This window comes from Vidua chalybeata, chromosome Z (genome assembly GCF_026979565.1).
Source record: "Vidua chalybeata isolate OUT-0048 chromosome Z, bVidCha1 merged haplotype, whole genome shotgun sequence".
Lineage (NCBI taxonomy): Eukaryota > Metazoa > Chordata > Aves > Passeriformes > Viduidae > Vidua > Vidua chalybeata.
Window position 1 is genome coordinate 75,611,357 of NC_071570.1, and position 26,095 is coordinate 75,637,451.

The following is a 26,095-nucleotide window of genomic DNA, read 5'->3' on the forward strand; positions in this document are numbered from 1 at the left end:
GAGTCCCAGAAAGCTGCGCAGACAGGACGCACCCACCATTCCAAATCTGTCTTTGTTTCATTATAAATAAGAGGCGGAAGGTTGCAAGCGCTGTAGTTAACTTTATTGATCAAAAGGAGTTAGTAGAGGTTAAGTGCCAAGAGGCAGCTGCTCCTTCAGGTGCCCTGGCCTTGTCACAGACCCAAAACACTCTTCAGCCTCTTGCTGGGGCTCCCTCGAGGGCCTGGGTGCAGCTTGTTTTCAACAAGAACGCGTTTTGTTCGTACTGTGTGTGGGTTCAGCCCTTCTCCCTAACAGCAGCTTCTCAGGAGAAGTCAGCACAGAAGCTGAAATGCAGCTCAGCTCCATCCAGGGTAAGATCTCAATGCCTGAACCCTTCTAGGACTGGAGTGTTAAAGCACAGATAACACCAGAGCAGATTACGTTAAATTACATATTGTTTTTGATACAAAAACATAAAATATCCCCTATTGGCATCAAGAAGGCATCCAAGTTTTAATACTCTCATTATAAAATTGTGCCAGCATTTTTACTGAAAACAATATAGATCTTGTATATATTTAGTTTTGGTTCTGTTTTCGACAAGCAGTTGTGTGGCTGCTACCAAACCCCAACCGCAGTCTGATGAACCTCAGTACAAATCACATGCATCACAAATACATAAATAGATCTAAATGACCCAGTATAAAAAATACATCCTATGCAAGAACGTCAGGTATACTAAAAATCCCAGAACGGTTTTGGTTGGAAGGGACCTTAAAGAGTCCCAACCCCACCTGCCACGGGCAGGGACACCTTCCACTAGAATCAACCTGTGTGTGAAAATTCAGACTTAATACATCTGTTCTCCCTGAAAGCAAAGGTGGCTACTAAAATGTGGCAAAAGCAGTAGACAGGAGCAGAAAAAATACTGCAGAATTCATGTCTGACTTATTGCTACATGTAGATTACATCAAGGGTAATCTGTTTTTTCCTAATCCTTGAAAGGTCAAATTGTGTATGGAATTCTGAACACAGAGTAAAGAAAAAAGCACTTATTATAAAAATAGCATCCATTTAAGTTAGATAAATCCTTATAAATACAAGAAAGAAAACAGTTACTCTACAAAATATTAATTGAGAGCACATGTTCCTGAAGCACCAGCATCAACATCCCCAGGGTAAGGACCTCAGTGAGGTGTTTATCCACACGGCCACAGCGCTCCCTGCGCTGCCAGAGCTGCCCCACGGGGCCCCAGGCAGCTGCAGCAGGCCTGGGGTCTGAACCCCAGAGTTTTGGGGTTTCCTCTGTCCAGGAAAGGACAGAGTTTTGGGCCAGCCCTGCTCCAGTGTTCAGCTCCTGCAGGGAGAAGCACGTGCAGGGATCACACGGAACCCCAGCAGTCAGTCACACACTGGGGTGTGTAAGAGGCAAGATCCTATGACTTGGAGTCACACTTCACCTAACAAGTGCTGCAGCTGTGTGAGTAACAAAACCTGCACTCTTCTGCACCTGTAGTCAGTGTCAACGTTCAGAACTTCATGACACAAACTAACTCTTTTGTGGTAGAGGAAGCAGAGAGGATCTGAGGGGCTTTAACAAAACAGTTTGGAAAGCTATTAAAACATAAAAAGGTTTAGAAACTTTAACATTTTTTGTGTTTGTAGCATTACAACTTTGGTGTTCAGATATAGCAAATCAGTATATGCACGTAATCAGCCTCATCCAGACAGGTGTTCTATAATGAAAAATACTAATTCCATTTTCAGTGGTAGAGCTGTAGGATCTGACATTTCACCGTGAATCACAGGAAGGAGAGCACTGTCCAAGTCGTTCAGGTAGCTCTGTGGAAGAGGGTGCCCTCCAGATCCTGCTAAGAATTCAACCTAGGAGGGAAACACACTGATATTAATTAACACTTCTTGTACTAACAAGACTATGCAAAACATGCTGTTTTGCAGCTACCATGAGGTGAGAAAGTAATGACTAAGACAGCTTCTTCCCCAAATGTCATCCTTAGCCTGGATCCTCGGTAGGGCAAAACTCTAAACATTCATGGAGAGATCCAAGGTATTTACAAGGGAAAATACTTCAGTGGAAATGGAGCATGTGCAATAAAAGTTGAAAGCTTACCATGTCCGAGTCAATGGAAACTCTGAGTCCTATCTTATTCATCCCATTATTTTTCAAGATTTTAAGGTGAGGACGAAGAGCAGTGCTGCAGGCAAGGGCAATCTCTTTTGCAAACTGGTGGGGAACAGCACTGGAGAGTTCATGATCCTTTGCAAAATAGTAAACCTGAGATCAGAGAAAGGGAAGGGCAGTCAGCAGCCTGGTACATCCCAAAGTTAGAAAAAAAGAGTAGTTTAGGATCACATAACACCAAACAGGGCAAGCTTTGATGCTGGCAAAGCACCCGAGCAGTTCATCCACACACTCAAAGTACTTCAGGAGCCGTGGGAATTCCTGCATTAGGCATTTACAGAGCTGTCACTGCCAACAGACTTTAGTCTTTTTCAGAGGAGAAAAATGACAAGTGTGTAAACTCACCAAGCAGCTGCAGAGAACATTCTGTCTGGCAGGATGGCTACACATAAAATCAGCTCATTTTAATAGTACCACTTAGTACTATCACATTACCACTTAAATATTCAAAAAGCAATAAAAAAGGCTCAAGAACTATGTAATTCACTAACTTCAGTGCACTTCATAACTTTTCCCTCTCTTTCCAAGTCTCTGTATTGTGGTGCTTTTTCGCTCTGAGTTCCTTCCATTGATTTTCCATCAACTGGGCTTAAAATTCTATGGAAAACAATAGTCTGATTAGTAATTTAAACAACACTTACAGTTTAGATACAGTAACTTCTATGAAATAATATTTACCCATCCTTTAAGGCTATTTAAACACCTTTACAACAAAATACAATACAGGACTTGCACTATGAAAATGCAGATGATACAAAAGGAAATATCCTAAACAGGGAACTAACACAATTAATAGAAACCTAATCTTGCAGGTTTAAGACACTATAATACCATCTTTGGTATCAAGCACTTTCTGTCACAAGAATACTTTAGATTAATTTCAAGAAACTAAAGGGAGATATTTGAACATTGGGAACAAGAATTCTCTCAGATGTCTGGCTTGGGTAGTACATTTACCCTTTGTTTGTTTTCTCTTCATTTTCTACCCAGCAAATATCTACGTATTCTTTCACGTCCCCTGCATCCGCTTTTCCACAGGTTATTTTGAAGTCCTTCTTGTCTCTTAATGCCTGACGTAGGCTTTCCATTGTTTCTTGTGTTATTTGTACCATTAGCCCATCTAGAAGAAAATCAGTTAAAATTCCACGTTGTCCAAAGGAAAAGCAGCACAGCTTCTTACAGAATCTTGGCTTAAGTTCTACTGAGACCAACCGTCTCCTACAGCTAATTAACAAAGGCACAAAAGTACTCCCTGCCCCACCTACACCACTAAATGTTACATGAAAGTGGAAGAAAACCTATTTTGTCAATAGAATTCAAACTAAAATATCATTTTTAAATTATTTTTAAATTTTTTTTGCATATAGGTGCCAATATGTGTATTTCAGCAATATGGCAATGAAAATAGTTCCATAAAGGACAGACCTGCCCTGATTAAACAGAGTTTAAATCTGAACATTTTAGAACAAGTAGGTGAACTACAATGTATTTTTATGCAGCATTTCTTTGCAATAGGTTTCATACAAAATCTAAAAACTGAAATGTTTAGCTTACTGAGGCAGAGAGACCTTGCATAAGACTGCAGCTTTTTTTTTTTTTTTTGTCTTTTTAAGTCTGTTAAGAGGAGAGCAGAACAAAATTCTTACCTTCAACTATACTGGATTTAGCTAAAAATCCTGAGGATGTTTTTAAGGCTCCATTAAACACCACAAAACTTGCACCTGTAACTAGAAAACACAGGAAGGAAGTGAGCACCACTTTGTGTCACTCCAGTCAGTCATAACTGATTGAACTTGAACTCCTCTTAAAACACAATTTAATGTAACACCAGAGATGCATTTTCCGTGCAGCCTAACACTGAACTTCCATTTCTGCTCTAGAAATGTGATTTTTCTCCCCCAGACCTCTTACCTTTCCTGGGCTGTCCCGTGGCACTGGTGGCCTGTGTGTGATAGACGCCCTGCTTGTTCTGCACACACACCAAGTGAGAGTCTGCCTCGGTATTGAAACTGGCTCCAATGCTAATTACATGTTCGTTAGAGGAATTGATCACCTTCATCACCTGTCAACACAAAGTTTGTCATTACACTGGTAAATCTCACCAAGAGAGGGTTTTTGATTTTTTTTTAATTACTAAGCAAAACATCATAATCAGGAGATCTGTAAAAGGGAATATTTGAAAATACATGCTGAAAGATTTTGAGTAAATTGCAGATCTTTCAGTGCTTAACAGCTGACCTAAGTCTTAACTGCTCATTATCCACCTTCCAGCGTATCACAGAAGGAAGTGTGTGCTCAGGTAATTGCATGCCCTTCCCATTACACATTTAGGTCAGTATAAAGTTCAGAGAGGGTTTTTTTCAAAGAGCTCATGGTAGAGGTGTGACTGGTATTATACAAAAAATGGAAGACTAAAACAGCTTGGATTAGAAAGCCAATATGGGTGTACTCACCTCATTATACTTCCTCAGAGGTATTTTAATACAGCTTCTCCCCATTTCCACATGAACAAACAGGTTGTCTATGGTATGCAAAGTATACTGGTAATTTCTAAAGTCCTACAACAGACAAAGTATTTATGTTAGCAGACTATTAGGTATTGTTTTCTTACCTTTCCTTACCTCAGATGAAGGTACTCTAAAAACATCTGTAGGACATCCAAAAAATAGTATTAAGAGTGGTTGAAAACCTAGGGATCCCTTTTTGCCCACCAGGTGTATGTGACAGGCATCTCAGTGAATGTATTAACAAACTCAGAGCACTGACAAATTACCTCTATTGACCAATGGGTTATTTACTCCACGGCTACTTCATCCACATTAGAATCCCAGTGATTTAGGGAGAGAAAAACTTCAACACCCTCCCTCTCTGATAGAAAAGTGAAGCATGGAAGCCACCGTCCATGAGATGAGTTTGTTTGCAGGCTCACAGCCTGTCCCCTACAGCTCTAACTTGTTGCTTTACAGATTGAACAGTGCACCATTTCTTATCCCTTTCTGTGACACAAGTAATCTCCCATCACCTCACCCACTTCTGCAAAATTCTGTTTATTTCCAGAACAACAACATTAGGTATGAAATGGTCTCATTTGCTTTTACTACTTCAGCTGGGCAAAAAAGTACGAGCAGGCAATGAGTGCCTTCCTCCATCAGCACAGCTGCAGCAAGAAGGGTATTTACAAAACATCTCGATGCACTAAGGTTTCCATGGGACTGGCATCCAGCACTAAGGACGTAAATCACAGGCGCCCTTTGCCTCAGCCACTTGTGTGGGGACAGGCTCTGCATGGTCTCTGACTGAGCATCTGCATCACAGGTGCCAAGGCAGCGCCAAGAGAGCATCCTGCAGCCATGCAGGGACTGCAACTCCTGCAAGGAGCACATATTGCCCCTGCCAGCTCCAGGCTGACGCAGCCACGAAGGGGAACCCCAGTAACTCTGATCCACCTGAACAGGAGCTCCACAGAAACCCCATCCAGCAGCTGCACAGCAGGAAGGCTGCCCAAAGCCCGAGGGGGCAGTTACACACCGGCACTGGCACACCACCAGTGAGCCTGGGAGGTGGCTCGTGGATTTCAGCTCCTACAGGAGCCTGAAGGAGTGGGAGGCTCCTACAGGAGGAGCAAACGTGCTGTTCCTAGATGGGGCACCTCCTCCAGCTGATTCCTGTGCTGGCAAAAAGGAAAAAGGGGGCCGAAAACTGCAGTTTCATCTCAGCTATGATGGTCTCCAGACCCAGGAGAGGAGTAGTGATTGCCCAACTGAGACCTGTTCTGCTTTCCATGGCCCTGCCCTGAATGCTAGGATGGAAAGTTCCACAATTCTGTGTAAGTATCAGAAGAGGAAGGTTACTGGTCAGAAACACAGACTTCCTGCAATCTGAAATCCAATTACTTGGGTAACAGAGGGAAAGCTTCCACAGGAAATAGCACGAATTCCAGACTTATGATTTTGCCAAAAAGTCCTTCACAAAAGACAGTCAAGCTGAATAACTGTAGCAAGGTTAAGTTTGTCTGACAAAGCAACTGGTACTGCAGCTAGTCCACAGCATCTGCCTGTCAAGTGTTTCTTCACATTTAAAATTGTCAGGTTTAAGACCAGAATCCCTGCACCACAACGATGCTCGGAAGAGAGAAATGCACCTGAACAATGACAACTACCAGCATCAATGCAAATGATATCTCCCTCAATCATTAAAAGCCTTTTTTCACAACCAGAACTAATCCATAACAGTACAAGGTGAAACAAACAGCTTTTTTAACTCTCTCACCAATGTTAAGTCAAGTATGAAGAACAAAAACATTAGCTCTGCTTTCAAGATTCAGCATTTGTTTGGAGGATATTTTGATTTTGTCTGGAGGTAATTTGGATTACAACAGGAAGGGCAGGTAATAAAGCATCTACTCACAACAAGTAGATTCATAATTGTGTGTCCAATGTCTCCAAAGAGTGGCTTCCTGTGCCTGACACTTACCACAGGAGTTGGATAGTCTAGGAAGAAAAAGGTCATATTTACCTATCATACTTACATCATATCCTACCTTACCTACCATATATTACCTACCATATTTACCTAACTCTAAAATTTGCTATTCCAGTAGTTCTATAGTTTTTTCAGCTCTAAGCTTTCTCTAAATCTCAATATCTGACCAGCCAAAGGAAGCAGAGCCCCCCTCTAATTCCCAGCCACTCTGTGGTTCTCCCCCACCATGGCTGTATCTGACAAAACTGTGTTTTTTAACAGTGTTAAAAAAACCAAGCACAGCAAGTGGTTAGGTAAGAGAAAGAACAACAACAAAGCAGCTGCCACCCTTGTCACCACGCAGACAGGATCTGGCTTGTAGAGGTCCACTGTGGGCTCCAGAAATCCATGAACAGGTGACAGGTACATGTTTATGTGCTGAACAATTCCCAGCTCTACAGAGACAAGGCAACTGAGAGGAGTTTTAAAAGATTTTATCCCATATCATTCTCATTAAAGGATAAGACATAAGAGATGTAAAACTCAACACCATTCTATCAGAAACCAAGTTATTTCCTGGTTACAATTCCTTATAAATGTTTTTCAGGCTATTAGTTGTAGCCACACAATGCTGCTAGCACCTCTAACACCAACCACCTATTATTTTACCCCACCTGGTCCTGCTACAATGCATCTTTCACAGTTCTAATTCTCCAAAATATCTGGTCTTTTTGCAAGGCCATAGTGTGAAATTTATTTCTAGTTCAGTCTCTTTCTCAGCAATGTCATCTCTATTCAATGGCCTTCCTAAGTCAGCACAACTTATCTCAGAGTTTGCATACACATGTACAAGGCTGTGTGAGCTTTCAGTCAGGTTTTGAGAATCCCTTAGAATTCCATTTCTCACATTTATGGACTTGCAGCTTCTACAATGGTGAGCCTTTTTACATGCCTAGATGTTTCCAAGTAATCAATACCTTTATTCAGTTTATGAAGCAGTATAATTTACCATTTTATCAGAGTTGTAAACTGGGCTGGTGAGCATCCCCTCAACAACCAAAAAAAACTCTTTATATTTTACTGTCACTTTTGGTTTCTTAGCTTTCTTATCTGCTAAGATAAAAAAAAAAAAAAAATCAAAGAAGTCTAGCAGGACAATGAACATTCCCAGGTGGCTCCGCATGTTTGGCTTATCCAAGTGTAATATAAAATACTGCAAAGATTATTTTAAAATAGCTTGCTTGTCTAAAAACTACTTGTATTTTCCAAAGGGAACTTTACATTTATACCGCCGCTGTTAAAACTCACCCCCATATTCTGCTCCCAGTCTCAACATCAAACGGATTGGAAACACTTTTGCCCAGGGTATTTCCAGCTTATGGATAAGAATGCCACAAAGAAAAGGGTTATCTGGTAGAATCTGATCATCAAGTTTCTGAAAAGTTGGTGAAACAAACAGGAATCCTCCATGCTCTTTGTTGCTGAGAAAGTTTTCTGTAAAAGTAATGTTTTCCATATTTTTTATGAACCTTCCTGTAGAAAGAGGAATGGAGAGTGTTTACAGACCTGGGTCACTCACACTTCTGTGCCAAGAGAACTGCTCTGAGCAGTGAGCTCTGACAGACTTGCAAGCCCACCATTCCCCCTGAAGTCTGTCCACAGAATAACCCACAGAATATGAGCCCTGTACTTCATCACTAAATAACCCTGACTATGAAACTAAGTTTCTCCAAACAAGTGCCTGAACTCCTAAACACACCAATTGATGAGTTCTGATCAACAGACATAAAATATTTACATTTATGAGCACTGTACTTCTACAAATGAAGTGCCAGGTGTCCTAAAAACCATAGACTCGGCTCATACCCAGAATCTCCACCACAATATGACTAAACAACAAAAAAACCTGCAAACAGGATGTTTACAGAAGTAAATTAAACAAACATAAATTCATTTGTTTCTGTTATTTAGAACTCTAGTATAACACTCTTTCAACAGAATCGTCACACAAATAATTCAAGAAAAATTACCTATCAACTTTAGGTTTTAAAGATCAGCAAGAATATTCTACACAGGAAGAAGTTAGACATTAAAATGACACACCTTTCATTGCATCTTTATAGATGTCAAGAAATAATTTGAATATTTCACTAGGGAAAACATCTTCATCTGGCAAACGCTGCAACAGAATGACAATTTCTGCCTGACCCAAACCATGCAGTCCATTTGTTGAGAAGCACCAGCACTTTTCTGAGGAATCTTTAAAAGATAAGATACCACAGTAATGCTATTTTACTGACAGGAAAAAAATATTAAAAAAAGGCTTGATTTAATGGAAAAGAAAATGTGCAATACTTACATGTTATTAGCTTCACATTGACAAGCAAGTTGGCATTTAGAATAAAAGTCAATGGATTAGGACCTCCTTCCCCAAGCAGCAAGGTGACCTTTTGGTGAAATGGATGTTCCTCCACCAGAAGATCTACATAAATTGACACATGATTTAGTTCAAAATACCACCCAATGACCCAAACCAAGAATCAGTTCACTGTATGACACAGTCATTCCATCCTCCTACCCTGGTGGTTATTCCCAAGATTTGAATACCTACAGATCTACCAGGGAACAGCTTAGCCTAAGATTCAAGGAACATAGAGAACTGAAGCAGCAGCTTCTAAGAGAGGTGCAAACCAGGGCTACCCTTGCTCTGGAAATCCCTGACTGAACGTGTGCTGACTCTTCTTCCATACCCTGATTCTGTCAGGTACCTCTGATGAGCAGAGCCACCACCATCATGCAATTAAGTGGTGACCCATTCTTCTCATGACATACTGATCTTGTTACAAGTGCACAGTCATTACCCAACAATCTAGTATTCAACAAATAAATTACGTGAGAATTATATTAAAATACAATTTTTTGAGCCTGTATTTACAAATCTGGGATAGTGGAAGGTGTCCCTACCAGCGGCAGGTGGTGGCACTGGATGAGCTTTAATGTCCCTTCCAACCCAAACAATTCTAGGATTCTGTAAGTATTAACAATTTTCTCAAGATGTTAGCAGATTTTACCTTTCCCATTTTCACCCAGTGCAAGCAGAAGTGGTGGCAGCTGATCACCGTCAGGAAGAAGGCTGACCTCTCGTCGCACCCAGTTTTCTACCCCACACAGTGCTCTGTAACTTGAGGCAGAGACAGGCACAGCCCGTGTGCTCTGACCCCCTGAACTGGGACTGCTGTTCTCTGCTGCTGCAGGGGAACACTCTTCAGTTCCTGGAGTGGCAGATCTGTAACTAGGTGCCGCCTCACTCTGGCCTGGAGCAGCCTGCTGTGCACCATCTGATGGAACAGAAGGATGTAATTCCTCCATTCTTGTCATCTTATCTATTTCTTCTGTCGGTTTTTGATTTACGTCAGTTACCAGGTCATCTTCCTCTGGGTTTGCAGCCTGTGGAGAAGAAATAACAAAAAAAAAAATCTACACTGTCTCATAGTGAGCTGAACTTTCATTGTTAGTATTCTAGAAGCAAAAAGAGAAAGAAATCTCTCACAAAACTTGAGAATGCATTTCCTTCTAATAAGAAGAAAGCCATCAAATCTCTCCTGGATCCTCTTCTTTTTTTTTGTTTAGGAGTTACATGGGTGAGGATGCATAATTAATATATTTGTTTGGTAACACAAAATGGATTGGCACTTGCATACTGCAAACATATTTCTACAATATTTCTACTATTCTACTAATAGCTGAAGTAACTGAATAGCTACTAAGAGCTAATAGTTCAGTCTGATTAATTTCTAGTTTGGAGTCCAACTCACACTGCTCCCTCAGCAAGACAGGTATGACAAGCCATGAACACAGGCATGCTGAGATGTCAGCTGCCATAAGAAATGAAATAAAATCAATCCCCCAAGACCCCTCCAGCTGCATCTCATAATTCCAGCTGCAACTCCCTCCAACAAAAACAGATGCAGGTTATCATTCTTTAGCCTTGCATGCTATACCCAGAGGGAAGACTTTGTCCATACAACAAGAAAAAACCTGGCATCTTTATGCTTGCCCTGTGGCAGCTCTCCTGGTGTCCATCAGCTTCCAGCAAATCCTCCATTTAACAAATATACTGCCACAAAGTTAAAAGAAGCCACCAACTCCAAAGGGAAGACTCCACAAAAACACAGACGAAAACAAGGCTAAATTGGCTAATAATAGACTTCTTCCCTGAATCTGCTTGTGGGTGTTTCATACCACTTGGCATTTCTGCCCTTCACACACCCTGTGGCAGCACTTCCAGGATTTTGTGTTGCCTTTGCTTCGGAGCTGCACTGTGCTGGTTTTGTCTGGGCTTCTGAGGCTGCACAGGAGAACTATCAACTAATTGTCTTCCACTCACTTTGTCCATGCTGCTTTTAGTTTTAGACATTGCTCATCTTCTGCATCTTTCTTTCCCCAAAATGACAGACAGGATATATCTTTTGTTTACTCTAACTCCTTTTTATTTGATTACTACAGTTCTTCACGAGTAAAAGCTGAATTAAATGCTATACACCTGTTAAGTGTTCAGATCCTCTATATACAAATAATAATGGTCTGTTTTTTCAGCTTTAACAACAGATTTTAAAAACTCTTGAGCACTGTGAGAATCATGGAATTTAAGTTATTACTTGAGACATAGCTTTAGTGCTATGTTTTGTCTTAAAAAGGCTTCACCTGAGGAACCTTGCTAAGTCTTTCCACAGCAAACTTACACCTATTCTTTGGACTTTTCTTTTAAAGTGCAGTTCATTCACCAGTATGCATGTGACTCATGATTAGAGAACCAATCCCCCTCTCAGTTCAGTATTAGCTCACACTCAAAGCAATACAGTGATTTTGCTGCACCTTATAATGGGGTGTTACAAGGCACTAAGCAACTTGGTTGGTCTAATCCATCAGGGAAACTATAGCAGGTCACTGGAAACAAAAACCAACAACCACAAACTTGTACTATAAGCATGTTGCTAATGACAGGCTTAAGAACTGTGGCTGAGGTCACCTTCACAAAACTAGTTCATCAAATACTGTGTACTGAATAAACTGCTTTGGCAAATTTTCAACCACACCAGTTTTGAAGTTCACAGACACCTCAAACCAAACAATGTTTTCCTTTGAAAACGTTGCTTGGTTTAACTCAAATTTAAAATTACTACAATGTTTTTCAATCCAAGGACTTCACAGCCGCTGCCCAAAATGTTGTTTCAGATTCCAAAGGCTGTGACTCAGAAGCCATGGTGTGTAAGGGCCCCATCCATGGCTAGCAAAGGTCTCCCAACAGGTAATCCACACAGCTGAACCATCCCGACTCCTACTGTGGGCATCTCGGGCAGGTCTGGGTTCTCTGGGCTGGAGTCCTGCGACCTCTTTGCTCCTGAGGACAGCTTTGCTGTGTCTGCCACTTCCCCGTTTGGCAGAATGCCATCTGCAAACCAAACCCTCTTCTGCTCTCGGGGGCACAGCCCTGCGACAGGAGAGAACAACAACGCCGTGTCATCGCGCTGCTCCAGCAGCTGAGAGGGGCAGAAATGAAGCCCCTTCTCCCCACCAAATGTACACAGAATGTCTGTTCACTGGAACAAAGCACAGGTCCACGGTAGCCAGTGTCCAGTCAGGCAACATAACCTCTCACTTGCAGAGGAAGCTGCCCTGCTACAGTTAAATCTATCAATTCTTATTACAGAAGGATACTTCCTCAAACATCTCTCTGTAGTGACATAATGAAATGCATATCACAACTAAAAGATGGGATACACTCTAAAAAAAGTTGATTTATCGATTTGTTTAACAATGTGTTTTCTTTGAAGAAGGTCAGATGTTTAATAAAAGTGGAACAAAGACATTAGTTAGCCACTAATCATTTGTATTTACACAGAGAATGAAGCTTTGCTCCTCCCTTGTAACTTCTCCCTGAACAGCTACTCTTTGTTTTTACTCTAAGACTGGCAGTCCAACACAAGCTAGAGAACTCCCAAGAGACGTAAAAATTATAGAATGAACGGCTACACAAAAAGATTTACAATGTAAACAGAGAGGGCAATGACAAAAGTAACAACCACTTTTCATAAATGGGAGATTTAGGACCAGCTGGGGCCTGGCACCAAAACTGGGAAGTGAAAGTGTTTCCGTTCAGAGTGTTCCTGTTTCACACAAAAAATACCAGCTCTAAATCCCAGACGTGCTAAGCAGCTCTTGCCAAAGAGACTCTCCAAGTGTTAGATGTGTGCTATACTGAGGATCCGTACCTTCAGGACCAGGCTGTTTAAGTGCTGAGATAGGCAACAGTGCAGGTGGTGAAGGAGAGCTGGCACCCCCGGGTACCTGGGCCTCCTCTACAGGCGGAGCAGCAGAAGAATGCTCAGAGGAGACACTGGAATTGGGGACAGGACCAGTTGGACTCATCATCCTTTCAAATGCCTGTGCTAAAATAATGTGGTTAGTTTTTAAGATCGCACAATTGATTAAATTTCATTCGCAGAGCAGTACTGTGGGTGGGTGGGGTTTTTTTGGCAGGGGCGATGCACAGTTTGTGATCTAGCTATGAAAAATAAACACTCAAACTGTTGTATGGAAGAAAATTTAGATTTATTTTCTACCTGCATAATTGCCTCATTTCTCATGAGATAAAGAGACCTCCCCTTGTCCTCCTGGGACAAGGAGTGACTACAGCACTGCAGTGACTACACCACTGTGACCCCCGGCCCTTGGGGCAAACACCTGTCACATCTGTCAGGGTGAACTCCACTCAGGTGCCTATTAAAAATATGACATGTTTTCAACTTGTTATTTACATACTCGTCAACAGGACCTCAGTTGTTTCTCCTGGTGTTTCCAAAAGCATCCATGGGTAGCTTACAGTTAAGAAAAGGTTATCTGACGAGTTGTTTACTGCAGCCCTGGTAAGTGACTTGTAAAAACACCAGGACAGGAAGCAACATAAAGTGGGCAAACATGTGAGAACAAGCAGGGATGTGGCCTTGAAACATGCACACGGCTACTCTGGAGTGAGGATAACTTCTGCTAGATTACTGCCACAGATGACTCAAATTGTATTCTTCTATAACTTTCTGTTTAGTCCTATGGAGTTAAAAACTACTTTTTTTTTTTTTTTTTTAATAAAAAAGCAACCAACTTGAGACCCAAAGTTCAAAGTAAGAACTGTAATCTAACTAAGGAACAATTATTCTCTTTATTCTCCATCTCAGCAATAGGAAAGCCTACACCAATTAAAGCAATCAAACTCCCCAAAAAGAACAAAGGTTAACGAGATAGTTCAATGATTATTGCAATTACTCAAAAAAACCTCTTTATTAATTTACCTTTATTAATATCATCATAACAGCCAGTGCAGACTCTTGCTTCCTTCTCCATGTATTGCAGTTTGCATTTTCGTTTGCAACAGCTACCACAAAAAACCTGAATCAGAAAAGGATTGCATTAAATATTACAGACACATTGGACAACGAATAGGAAAATACACTTTGCTTCATTCTAAACTATCTGCATTCTTGTATTCAAGCCTGTATTGTAATCCCTGACAAAGAAATTAATCCCAGAAAAAAAAAATTAACAAAAACAAAACCCATGATACACACCCAGCAGAAAGCAGCAACATGGAGGACCCAACTGAAATTATAATAAAATTCTTCTCTGAAGTGATGAAAAGCATTTCAGGTTGCACCACCTATCCCAAATTCTTCTCAATCCTATTGGGATCCTGCTCTAAGTGTTCTACATTAACTAACAGTGCCAGGGCCAAGGACTGAGGCGCAGAGCTGGGACTTGCTGTGGTGCTTTAGGACCATCTCTGCAGCACCGAGTGCTCACCACGGCCCTCAGGAAGCTGTTACCAGTCTGCCAGGCACTCGAGGCTGCTTCTCCAGCCCACAGCTCCCTGCTGCAGGCTGCTGGGGCAGGCTGGCTCATGTGCTGGGGCTGCTGAGTGGCTCTCCTGCTCCCTCAGCAAGAACAAGCAGTGCTGCCTGCGTGGGACGAGCTCCCTTCAGACAAGCATTTGCAAAGAACGCTGCTTTGGAAGAACAGAATATGCTCTTCTATTCCAACACGGTATATATCCTGCCTATTCTTAAGCAGAAACGGGGAAAAGTGTGTCTCATTAGCCTGGACAACATCTACAAAACCCCAACCAAAGAATTATGTCTTTAGAATAGCTGCTGTTTTGCAAGAGTTGCCATAAATATCTGGAGCTTTTTTCACTTTCCCCTTATGTTCTTTCAAGGATGATCTGCAAGTTTTTAAAGAGTCACACCATTTTTAGCTCTGTGCATTCTCTGGAGCCTTTACAAAAGGTCTTCTGAAACCCCTAAAGGTCATCTCTACTCCTAATTGCTCCCAACTGAGAAAAACAAAGTGGATTCAAGGCTGGAGGGGGGAAGGGAGGAGGGAAATCCCAAACAGGAGTGGCACAGGAAAAAAAGTTATTACAATGAACTCTAAGCAGGAAAAGTCACTGCAAAAGCAGCAATTGATCAGTGTAATATGAGCTAAAAAAAGAAACTACTCCAGCTGCTTCTGGATTAGTGCCACAGGTGATCTACCTCAACAGGGAACGCGCATGCTCAGTACATATGTTAAGAATGTAATTGATGAGGATTAATTGCTAATCAGTTATAATCCACTTCAGGGCTTCAAATGCCAAGCAGCACAATCCCCAGCAAGGAGGTGTATTCTCCTCACACCCTTGGTGACACTGGGACCTGCAGGGGATTGCAGGAGGATAAATCCTAATGCACCTAAAAGGTGAAGGCAAACTAAGGGACAGGAGAAAGGAGGTGAGTAGCAGGCTGTTGAGCAAACAAGTGGGTCCTGGTTGAACTAGGAAGAAGAAGGGTACCACAGCAAGAGACAAACACCTGGACACCTGCAAAGCTGTTTGGCCTTGTGAGGGCTGCAGAGGGGAGAGAAAACAGGGACCACTAACTTCACACTTCCCTCTGGCACAGATGCCACACTCCACAAGTGTTGCTATTTTCATTGATAAAAAAAAGAGGTATGGGAATCCATACAATTGTTTTCTAGGACAGTCCACAGAGGACAACTGTGAATTCCAACCAGTTTTCCCTTATTTCCCAAATGGCTGAAAACACAACAAACAACAGCTACACAAGGAATGTCTGATTTGGGATTTTTTAGGATAAAAAAAAAGTTGCTATTAAAAAGACAGAAAGTCCTACGAGGCAGAAGGTTAAGCTGCACATTCAGAAAAGCTGTAATTGCACAGCACTCCCATATCTGTACAGTTTAGACAACCCATGCTGCCTTCACTCACTCTCCTAATAAAGAGACATTGTGATGCTCCCTAATTACACTGCTGCTCTGCCACGAGCCCCTCAGCTGACACACTCACAGCTGTCAACAGCACTGTGCAGTGAAGGGTCTCCCATCCCCACCTCTAGACAAGGTGTGAGAACTTCACAGAACATGTAAAACAGGAACCTCAAGTCCGTCAGTCTTATGACTAAAACAGAACCCACTCTGAAGGAATCTGCTTTAAACCATCACAAAATCTCACCAGGATATTCTGGCAGTAAGTTCAATGGCTGCCAGGTCAGCACAAGGAGTTCTTCATTTCCTGGACACCTCGACTCACACCTACAATTTAGTTCACACTGGCTGCAGCTGACTAAATGAGCATCATGCTTTGAAGACACAGTGCTAGAAGAGAGGCAGAAAGAAAAACTACCGTGCCTTTCCAGGTGGTGCCTAACACTGGGGATGCAAAAATTTAGTACTGACACTGGACTTTGCTCTGTCTCCTCATCCTTAGAGCTTACAGAGCAACTTTGAACAGTGAGGTCACTAGTATTGCTAGCACTTCCATTTATGCACTGGTACAAGCCACAGCTGATCACTAGGGAATTCTGAACTGAGTACCAGCTTTGGCATCATTTACTCTCTGTGGAGGACCTCAGGCTGAAGGAAAGTTCTGCAATTACTCACTTTGTTGGTGAGTCACATATTTTTCCCCTGAGATGAGTTCCTTAGAAAATGATACATCTAAACACACCAGAAGACAGATTTAGACCATAAATCCTTTTGCATTGGTAGTGCTGCTACAGCTCCTGAAAGAACACAATCCCTTCAGGTTCATGGGCAGTGCCCTAGAGCTATAATGACTAGTAAAACCACTGGATTCTCATCCTGACCACCTCAATTTTTTAGAACATAAATACTTAAGTGAAAAGCTCAATTAACGGGCTGATTCATTATGATTATGATGAATTAGTCCATCATCTCATCTCATCTCCCCTACTCTATGCAAAACACATCAACCTAGCCAGTAATGGCAGGTAAGAACACACTTTGTACTTCTCTTTAATCACAATTTTCACAAAAAAGGCCATATGTTTCTTAATTAACATTAGTCTTCTCCAACAGTCTTTAGGTTCCTATGGAGGGAAAATAAAACCCGGTCTTTGTTAAATAAAGTACTTTGAGCCTAGAAAACTTCTGTCAATATTCTTTCCCTTCTCTGTCTTGGTTATGCCCAAATGAGAATGTCCATTTCCTGTCACAGCACAGGAGCCCTCCCCAGGAACTCACCTTCCCACAGGCTCGGCAGTGGTGTCGTCGCTTTGTGAAGGTGAACTTGGCCTGGCAGTTCATGCAGTTGGGTGCCTCTGAGTCTGGGACCCACAGGGGCTGTTTCCACGACAGAGCTGCAGGTGCTTTACGTGGCTCAGCAGTTCCAGAGGTTTGATTTCCTCCAGCTTCAGAGCTGCTTTCCCCAGGGTCAGTATTACCAACATTTACGCTGGTGTCTGAGAGAGGAGCTTCTGGGCTAACACAAGCACATTCTTGGTTTTCTCTTTCAAGTACATTTGTTCTATTCAGTTGTTTCTGACCAGCAGCTCCTTGGGAAAGGTCAAGCAACTGCTTTGGTCTTGCACCTTTAATACAAACATCAGAAGCCAGAGCTCCACTGCCACTCTCAGTCATGCCTTGACTTTGAGATGTGCTGACCTCTGCTGCACCTTCCACTTCATTGTCAGGAATAGATACTTTAAGGTTACTATTAATGCTCGTTATCTCCTCCAGTTTTGTTTGCATAAGCTCTTCATCGACCTCTGTGAAATCCAGGTTGTTCAGATCTGTTAAACTCCCTCCATCTGCATCAGCTACCACCAAGTTACCATCATTGTCTGAAGACTTCAACACACTGGACTGCTGACTTTGTCCATACAAGAAATCGTCAAGCTCAGCATCACTTATTAGAATATCACTTTTAATAACACTCTCCTCTACAGCAAAGTCAGCCATAACAGAGCTCATGCTCTCATCATAAAAAGTGTCTATGTCAACACCATATGGCTCAGCTCCAAGGTCTAGAAAAGCAGAAGCAAAAGCTTTGATTTGCTGAGAATCACTATCATCAATTACATTCTCAGTATCGTACTTCTCTCCATCCCTACTCTCTTCTGCAATACTTTCACTGATTTCAGCTACATCATCTTGCTCATGACAGCTAGTATTTTCACAGGATTCCCTGCCAGGGAGATGAGTTTTAAACTCTCCAGCATGAACAGTTACAGTATCACTAATAACCTCCGCCACTGCGTTTTGAGGTAGAGGATTAACCTTTTCTTCTGTTACAACTAATGAACCACACATGGACACAGGGAGGGAAAGACAGGACAGAGATGTCTGGACATCCTCGGCTGACATACACGACCTGGAAACACTGCTTGGTATCTCACTGCTATTAAGTTCTTCACTATCTACATTCTCTTCTGTGCCTTTCCTTTCCAACTCTACTTCAGCTCCTATTTGACACGAGGAGCCTGCTAAGACACAATTTCCAGGTAGTGTTGCATTACTGTTGTGTAATGGATGCATCTTTGGCAGATCTGAAGGCATGGAATCAGCATTACTCCCCTCGCTTGGGTCTACCTTTCCTAAGGCATTTCCTCCATACACTTCTTTGCTTGCTGCAGAGCGTGCACTGTTGTTTTGTGGTTCAAAAGGCAGTTTTTCACAGGCTTCCTCATCTTTGGGACCGTGTGCATTCAAACTCTGCGATGTTACAGTGACATTTTCAGCATCCGGGGCAGCAGTCTGTCCAGGGTGGTTGAGTACTTCGGTGCACTTTACAGGTTCTGTCCGGTGTTGATCATCACACGGACCCAGGACTGCTCCTGCAGCGTAACTCTCTGGTTTTAAAGCGAAATTATTAATTTGTTCTGCTGTAAGATGCCCTGAATCTTGTAACACCGAGTCCCCATCACTCTGCCGTGTGCTGGCAGCCCCGCTGCAGCCAGGTGAAGTCACACAAACAGGAATGGGGACACAAGACACGCCACAGCCAGCGGGCCCCTGGCTGCACGGGAACTCACCCGGCCGCAGCTCCTGAGCCCCTCCTGGAGCAGCCACTGAGGGCACTGAATTCGCTGTGTCACTGACAAGATCACACACAGGCAAGCTACACCTTCCCAGGCTCAAAGCCTGAATTTCCTTTAGGGCACTGCTGCCCACAGTGGACAAAAGGTCAGGGCCAGCAACACCCTTCTCTCTGGGTGGTGAGAAGCTGAGCACATCACTCGTGCCTGCAGGGGCACAGAGAGAGCTCTCCTCTGGGGCAGGACATCCAGCAGGATCCTCTGGCAGCTCTGGTGTGGGGTGTGCATGCTCCAAGCAATCCAGGACTGAAGAGAGCTTTGAGTCATATGGATTCTGAGGTGTTCTGAAGCACTCACATTCATCTATTTTAAGCAAGAAGAGATCAAAAGCAAAGTTTATAAGACTCCTCTCTTTCCACGGTGTACTCCCTCTCAACCCCATCTATTCGTCAATATAAGATTTTACTTAGCAGATGTTACTTTCAAACTCCATGGTAACAGTCATTTGACCATGTACTTCCACTAAAAAGGCAGTGCAGAAACCAACCTGTATTCTGCTCAAATTCATCAAGCAGTTTGTCCAAGTCACAGACTGCAGCTTTAAAGTAACTGTCCATTCTAGTCACAGTTCTAGTGAAGCTTTAGCCTTCTTAAACCTACAGAGAAAAACACAGCATTTAATCCAAAGCATTTTTTGTTTACAAAGCCCAAGTGTTCGTACTAGACAGCAGCTCATATGAGGCGTTTTTTTTTTATTTTTATTAATATTCTGTTCTCTCTCCATGTGAACAAAACCTAAGCACAAACAGGGCTGCAGCCTCTAAGTATTCTGGCTATGCTCAATGTACTCAGCACTATGAACAATACACCCCCAAATTCAATTCAAACCACAGAATTGAGGCTACCAATTAAAAAAAAATAAAAAGCATCTGAAAGCATCTGCTATGGCATTACAATGTCAGCAAGTTTAAAACCAGAAGGAATATTAGGATCTTCTAGTCTGACCCTATAAACATTTAATGCCACACAGTTCACAGGCAAAAAACTAAATAGGCCATTATTGCCTTTCAACACAATGGAACTGTGTAAATAATAATAATAATAATAAAAATTAAAAATCCAACATGGTAATTTGCTCATAATTTCTGCTCTACTCAAAACATACAAACAACTATACTTCTGAGGTCCCAACAACATTATACTGTTATTATAGATTTACCAGCTCATCAGAAAGCTATTTATTTATCAATCACATTCCCCACTGCAAAACACCCTGGTTTATTTGTTTAATGAACCTTTCCAGCCACTCAATTTCAAATTTTTTTTGGTCACTCAGAATTGCTTTCCAACTGTACATTTTCTTCAATGACTGAACACTCATACAGCAGAACTACCTACCAAAAATCAATATTTACAGTTCCTTTGAGCAAACTGGAGGGACTGAGATCCATTTAGTCTAATGTCTGTAAACCACGCCTGTGGAGGGCTGTCCAGTTTTCTTTCTGCTTTTACCAGTGCATTCAGCCTCTGCACTGGCTGACCTCACAGCCTACCCCAGTGCAGCTGGTGCTCTGACCACTTAGTAATGCCCATTCTTCTAAAAGCTCAGAGCCCAAACAAACACTTAAATCCTCTGGCACCACTCACGCCACCCTGCAGCTACACACCTAGATTCCATGCCTTACTTGCCCCCAGGCTCTAAGGTTTCCCCTCACTGAATAGCTCAGATCAGGAGCTTTAACCTGTGTCAGTATGTAGCTGCGATGCAATTATTCACCACATTCATACGCACGGAACAAGAACACTTGAAGGCAACGTGTAGCTCGAATAGAGGCTTGCAGAAGCGTAAGAAAGGCCAAACAAACACGCAGCAACGCAGTGATTGTGCCCACGTGCAAGCCAAAAAATGAACAACCTGTTTGGGTATCCGTGGCCATTAGCCAGTCACAGCCAAGGTCCTCGGGCTGCTCTCTAATACAAGTGTCTGACCGTGGTCTAGAGGGCTCGAGGAGCAGCAAGCACAGACTCGGTGCCCCTTCTCCTCACCCACCTGAGCACAGCTCCTTCCTGCAACAACCACGACCTCCCGGCAAGGGGGATACAACAACACGAACTGGAAGGCATTTCAATTAAGAGCCATACACGATTAACAGCTTTTGGTGATTCACTGGGAGACATCAAAGTACAGATCCCGTCCCTAAAGCACGTATCTGTGGGCAGTCAACAGTCAGACCGACCACATAAACAAGAAATATTGAAGGGTTACAAGAAAGCCGGGCATCGGAGCATGCGTAATGCTGGTTTGTGTCCTCTGCAGGTATTTATTATACAACCTCAGCAGGTATCACAGATATCAATAACAACAGAAGCTTATAAAAAACAAAAACCTTCCCCATTTGAAAAAAAAAATACAGACGAGAGGCCAGTAATTATTTCATCTACCTTTGTCTTTTATTTAAAAAGGCCTAGAGAATATTCACTGTTATTCACTGGAGAATATTGCACGCTTGAGAGACACACAACAAATCCTGATTTAAGCACAAGGGCATTATTAGATGACAACACTATCTATTTTTAGATTATAATGCTAATTAGCAGGGTGCATTGATGCTGTACAGTGTTGGCCCACTAAACTCTCCAGAAAAAGGAAGAACTCAATGAAAAGAACTGTAGAACTAAAACCATATGCCAATATTTACATCTATTTAATACAGATTAACTCACTTCTACAGAGAGCTCGCCAAACTATCATACCTCAGTCTACCAACCCAGCAACGTTGCTTTGTTTATTTAAGTCTATTTTTTAAATAAAATGGTTATTTGACTCGAGAAAGTACTTTGAATAACTAACGGAACCTTGAAAAACTAGCTTGTGTATTATTCCTAATTTCATTACTATTTTGTCAAACTTTTCATAGGTTTTCATCTTTCTACAACAGACCTACAAGCAAAAAAACTGAAACTCACAACAAAATCAAAACTCCCAAAACAGGGCAGACCAGCAGTACCTCCTTGTCCCTCTCTGTCCCGACTTTGGTGTCTGCATCACCAAAGAATTGTAAAAGCCTTCTAGTTCCTCATGTTTCAAATCCTCTTTCAGCGAGAGGAACAAGTTTTATTTTCTGCTGTCTGTCTCAATGTTCACATTATTGGATTAGAAGCTATGAAAAAGCTCTGGTGACACATTTTTATTAAATGGCTGCTTGCTTCCCTGAGCGAAGGGTCTGGAGGAAGCACGTGCGTTTGTTCTGAGCATATTCTTTTAAGACTTAATACTTGTAACAAAAGAATTACACTGTATTCTAACTATCAGAAACCAGGAGCACCACCTCTGAATACATTTTTTAGGCAGGGACAACTGAATTTGTCTTTTAGAGCTCTGAATACAGTCACTAGACACTCTCTAAACTGGCTCACAGATTAGTCTTTTTTAAAAATAAACATAATGCTTATAACTTTATCTGAGACAATAAGTCCCTAATAGTGCAAGGAGACATAAAACTTTATGCTCTCACAGCTCCATGTTACGGATTAAAAAAAAAAAACAACTTTTAAATTATATTTCAATCACTGTCTGTTAAAGCCTATATACTTTCAGATAAAGATAGATTAAATATTTATGTAGGAAGAGACTCAAAGGTAAAATAGCAGTCTGTCTCAGAATGGGAAAATAATGATCTAAGCACAAAAGGTACTACCAAAAAGTGCACACTGGACATGTCACTTCTCCAGATAAACCTCAGAACAGGCTCATCTGAGATCTCCAACAAATGGTCTGACACACTCCCAACACAGGCCTAGGAAACTGAGGCAATAGTTCCACCACATTAAAACTGTTAACTATTAACTGTGGAATGCAAATCCTGAGATCTCCATGACTGCAAGTGTGACAGGGTGTTTAAAAACACTTCACAGACCTCAACACTTCCTTTAAATCCTTTATAAATTACTTATCCCTTCTAACCTAACAGGCACATACTCCAGAGTTCAAAACCAACATTCCACTGGGGATTTCTCAACACACTCTTATTTAAAGGAGAAGATAACACGAGGCTGCTGGGACACTGGGTGGCCAACTTACGGGATGGATTGTCAGGGCTTTTTTCCAGATACACTCTGTAAATGGAGGCAGTTAGCAGTCTTCAGTGGTGCTAACTTGCAGAACAGAATGGACAGGTTATTTATGACCACCCAACCAATTCAAGGTCTGCAGACAAGCTACCTTTTGATGTCTGAGAACCCCTGAAAACCACTCTCTGTGGTGTTCAAACACATGTTTGCTACAGCCACTCCCCACTGCAGGGGCCAGGCCTGCTTCTACACAGAACAGAAGAGCCCAAGCTGGGGTTTGGAGGCAAAGGAACACACAAGCAGGGGCACGGGGGTCTCCCCTCCAGAGAGATGACCACAGGATGACCACCACCTCAATCCTCATCACCACAACCGCAGTCTTTTTGCCCGCTGGCTACGCTGTTTCAGCTCCATCACGGTGTTTAATTACCGTGTTTGGCCTGAGCAGAAAGCTGAACTAAGGACCGTGGGAGCGCTGAAATGGCTTTTTGCACCTCACCACCCCAGCAGCCACCTCGGGCAGAACAAAACCTCCAACATAAACACGAGCACCAAGCACCAAGTTCACAGCGGAACGCTCACGGGTTGCTGCGTGGCCCCTCTCCCTCACTAAGGGTGACGCCATGGTGATTTTTGTCTTTTCTTTTTATGTACCTTTGTTATGGTACCCTTAACATACACACCTGTAATTCTTTAAGCCTAATACCGTAACATAATCCTGGTATTCTAAACCAAACTCCTAAAAGCTTCACGGTCAGAAGCCAGAAAACCTTACACTGTCTTGAGAAACCCCTCTAAAACACACCCTTACGCCCATCTAAGGAAAAATACTTTAAAATAATCACACTATTTATTTAAAGCTCTCATTGAAACGTCTTTGTTAAATAGACTAATTTACAAAATCTATAAAATTGTATGCCCCATCTACCATACGTATGCATTTTGATATATTCCACCGTGACAAACTGTTACACCATAAAAATCCTTATTGAATATCAAAATAAAAACCTTTTTATCCCTTACCCGTGTCTAACTCTTAATTCTAAGACCAAGGAAAAGGCATCAAGGGTCCTGAAGGAATTAATTACCAGCTTTTTCCTTCTCAGACCCCTCCCTAACACCATACACCCACACATAGGCCTGAAGCCCTGAAGGCAAAAAGTTTTAGGGAGCAGCTGCCCACAGAGCCCATCAGCAACCAACCTGATGGAGAAGCTCAGCACAACTGCACAATCACTGCGTGAAAAAATTTAAATAAAAACAAGAACGATTCGTGCTGAGCAGAACAACTTATTGTCCGAACCGAAAGCTGAGGTGGCTGCTGAGGAGCTGAACCACGGGGTGAACAAAAAGCCGCAGAAGTTTTCAGATGTGTAAGGGCGAGCCTACAGGACACACCACAACAAGTCGTGTCGTCTGAAGAATGCCGTTCCGCTAGCGAAACACAGACTCTTGAGGACAGCAGCAGCAGCGTGATGACACTGCCACCCTCACGGCTCCACCCCGCATCGCCTCCAGCTTATGAGGGTTTTCCTTCATTCATCCACCCGTAGCACCCTGCTCCTCCGAGCTGAGAGCAGCATTACTCACACCAGCCAGAGAATCGCAGGCTCCCTCAGCTACAGGGCTGGAAGGCTCCTCTGGAGCTGCCCAGGAACGTGTCCAGCTGGGGCTGGCATGGCTCCACACAGGGACACTCCAGGCCCTCCCTGGGCAGCTGTTCCAGGGCTCTGCCCCTCCACGCACACAACTTCTTCCTCCTGCTGCCCTGCAACTCGCTGCCCTTGATTTTATGGGCAGCGCTGCTCCCGCTGCCGCCGGCAGCACCGAGCAGAGCCCGGCCCAGCCTCTGGCAGCCCTGGCAGATGTTGGATGGATGGATGGATGGATGGGATCCCCTCTGGCCCTTCCCTTCTCCAGCCTGCCCAGGCCCAGCTCCCGCAGGCTCAGCCCAGCCCAGCGATGCTGCAGAGCCCAGATCCGCTCTGTGCCTGCCCTGGAGCCTCTCGGGCAGGTTCTCCTCTTTCTCCTGCGGTGAAGCCAGAGCCGGACACGGCACACGGGAGGCGGAGCGGAGCGGCTCTGAGCCGCAGCGCGGTCCGGCACAGCAGCGGTGCCGGCGGCCGGCCCCGCTCACCGCCCGTGCCACGGCACCCTCCGCCGTGCCCCCCGGCAGTGCCAATGGCCAGGTCTGTGCCAGCGCCGCTCGTATTTAAACACGGACTCAAAATGCTCTACACTGTCCCTTCCACTCCATATGCCATGTATGTATTCCATATAACCTATAAAATAATCTCACCTACTTTACTTCATATACCACATGTATTCTCCACATACCCTACACAGTGCTCTTTGTACATACACTACACTCGATATGCCCTACGTAAAAAACAAACGGAACCGCAAGAAGCAATAAGATCACTAACACCCACAAACCTCCGGGGGCAAAGAAACCCACCCAGGTCACCACAGGCAGAGGTCAGACTCCCACAGCCGCGTCGCCCCGACCTCACCCGGCCGGTTCGGGGCCGTCTCGGGGCCGTCTCCCCTCAGGGCCCGCCCCGGCCCCGCCGGCGGCTCCGGGCGGCGGCCTCGACCCTCCGCTGCGCGCACCGCGCCTGCGCGGCCACGCCCATCCCCGCCCTGCGCGTGCGCTTCCCGCCGCGGCCGGCGCGGGGCGCCGCCCAGGGAAGGGGCGGGGCCACGCGGCTGACGGACAGCGCGAGGGGGCGTGGCACTGCTAAATGGGCGTGGTCCTGTTCGTGATTGGCACTGCAGGAGGGCGGAGTCGCCGTCTAGCCTGAGCCCCTCGGGGGGGCGGGGCCTCTGGGAAAGGGGCGGAGCCTCCCGTGCAGGCCACACACCCCGCTGTGTCCCGTACCCCTCCGGCAGGGGGCGCCCCTCCCGTCCAGGTCCGGTGACATCACACCTCCCACAGTGACGTCACTGCCGCTCCATCAACCCCCTCATCTGGTGACGTCACACCTCCCACAGT

The 26,095-nt window shown here is 43.6% G+C and overlaps 1 protein-coding gene across 6 annotated transcripts; it reads right to left on the reverse strand.

Moving 5' to 3' along the window:
• Positions 1-81: 81 nt before the first annotated feature.
• ZFYVE16 (zinc finger FYVE-type containing 16) lies at positions 82-25,689 on the reverse strand. 6 transcript variants are annotated; one of them, XM_053932896.1, is made up of 19 exons: positions 25,559-25,662; positions 19,577-19,685; positions 19,027-19,392; positions 17,237-18,843; positions 13,993-14,089; positions 12,919-13,095; positions 11,989-12,137; positions 9,718-10,093; positions 9,006-9,128; positions 8,750-8,905; positions 7,955-8,179; positions 6,593-6,675; positions 4,639-4,743; positions 4,097-4,247; positions 3,832-3,912; positions 3,143-3,305; positions 2,677-2,782; positions 2,114-2,278; positions 82-1,866 (listed from the first exon to the last, which is right to left on the reverse strand). In XM_053932896.1, exons 2-19 carry the CDS (start codon positions 19,644-19,646, stop codon positions 1,702-1,704), a joined length of 4,365 nt encoding a protein of 1,454 aa, XP_053788871.1. In that variant the 5' UTR covers positions 19,647-19,685; positions 25,559-25,662; the 3' UTR covers positions 82-1,701. The 6 variants fall into 6 exon arrangements, with proteins under 6 accessions (XP_053788871.1, XP_053788866.1, XP_053788868.1 ...); XM_053932891.1 differs by having other exon boundaries at positions 17,237-19,392; positions 25,559-25,689; XM_053932893.1 differs by having other exon boundaries at positions 17,237-19,392; positions 25,614-25,684.
• Between the last annotated feature and the right edge of the window lie 406 nt (positions 25,690-26,095).

What these genes read in the sequence shown, in the direction of transcription:
- ZFYVE16 (XM_053932891.1), bottom strand. Translation starts at nt 19,646, where the DNA reads ATGGACAGTTACTTTAAAGCTGCAGTCTGTGACTTGGACAAACTGCTT. An exon ending in CTATAAAGATGCAATGAAAG is followed by an intron (nt 8,180 to 8,749) that starts GTGTGTCATTTT and finishes CTCTTTCTACAG; the next exon opens with GAAGGTTCATAAAAAATATG. An exon ending in CAATTATGAATCTACTTGTT is followed by an intron (nt 4,744 to 6,592) that starts GTGAGTAGATGC and finishes TGTCTGTTGTAG; the next exon opens with GACTTTAGAAATTACCAGTA.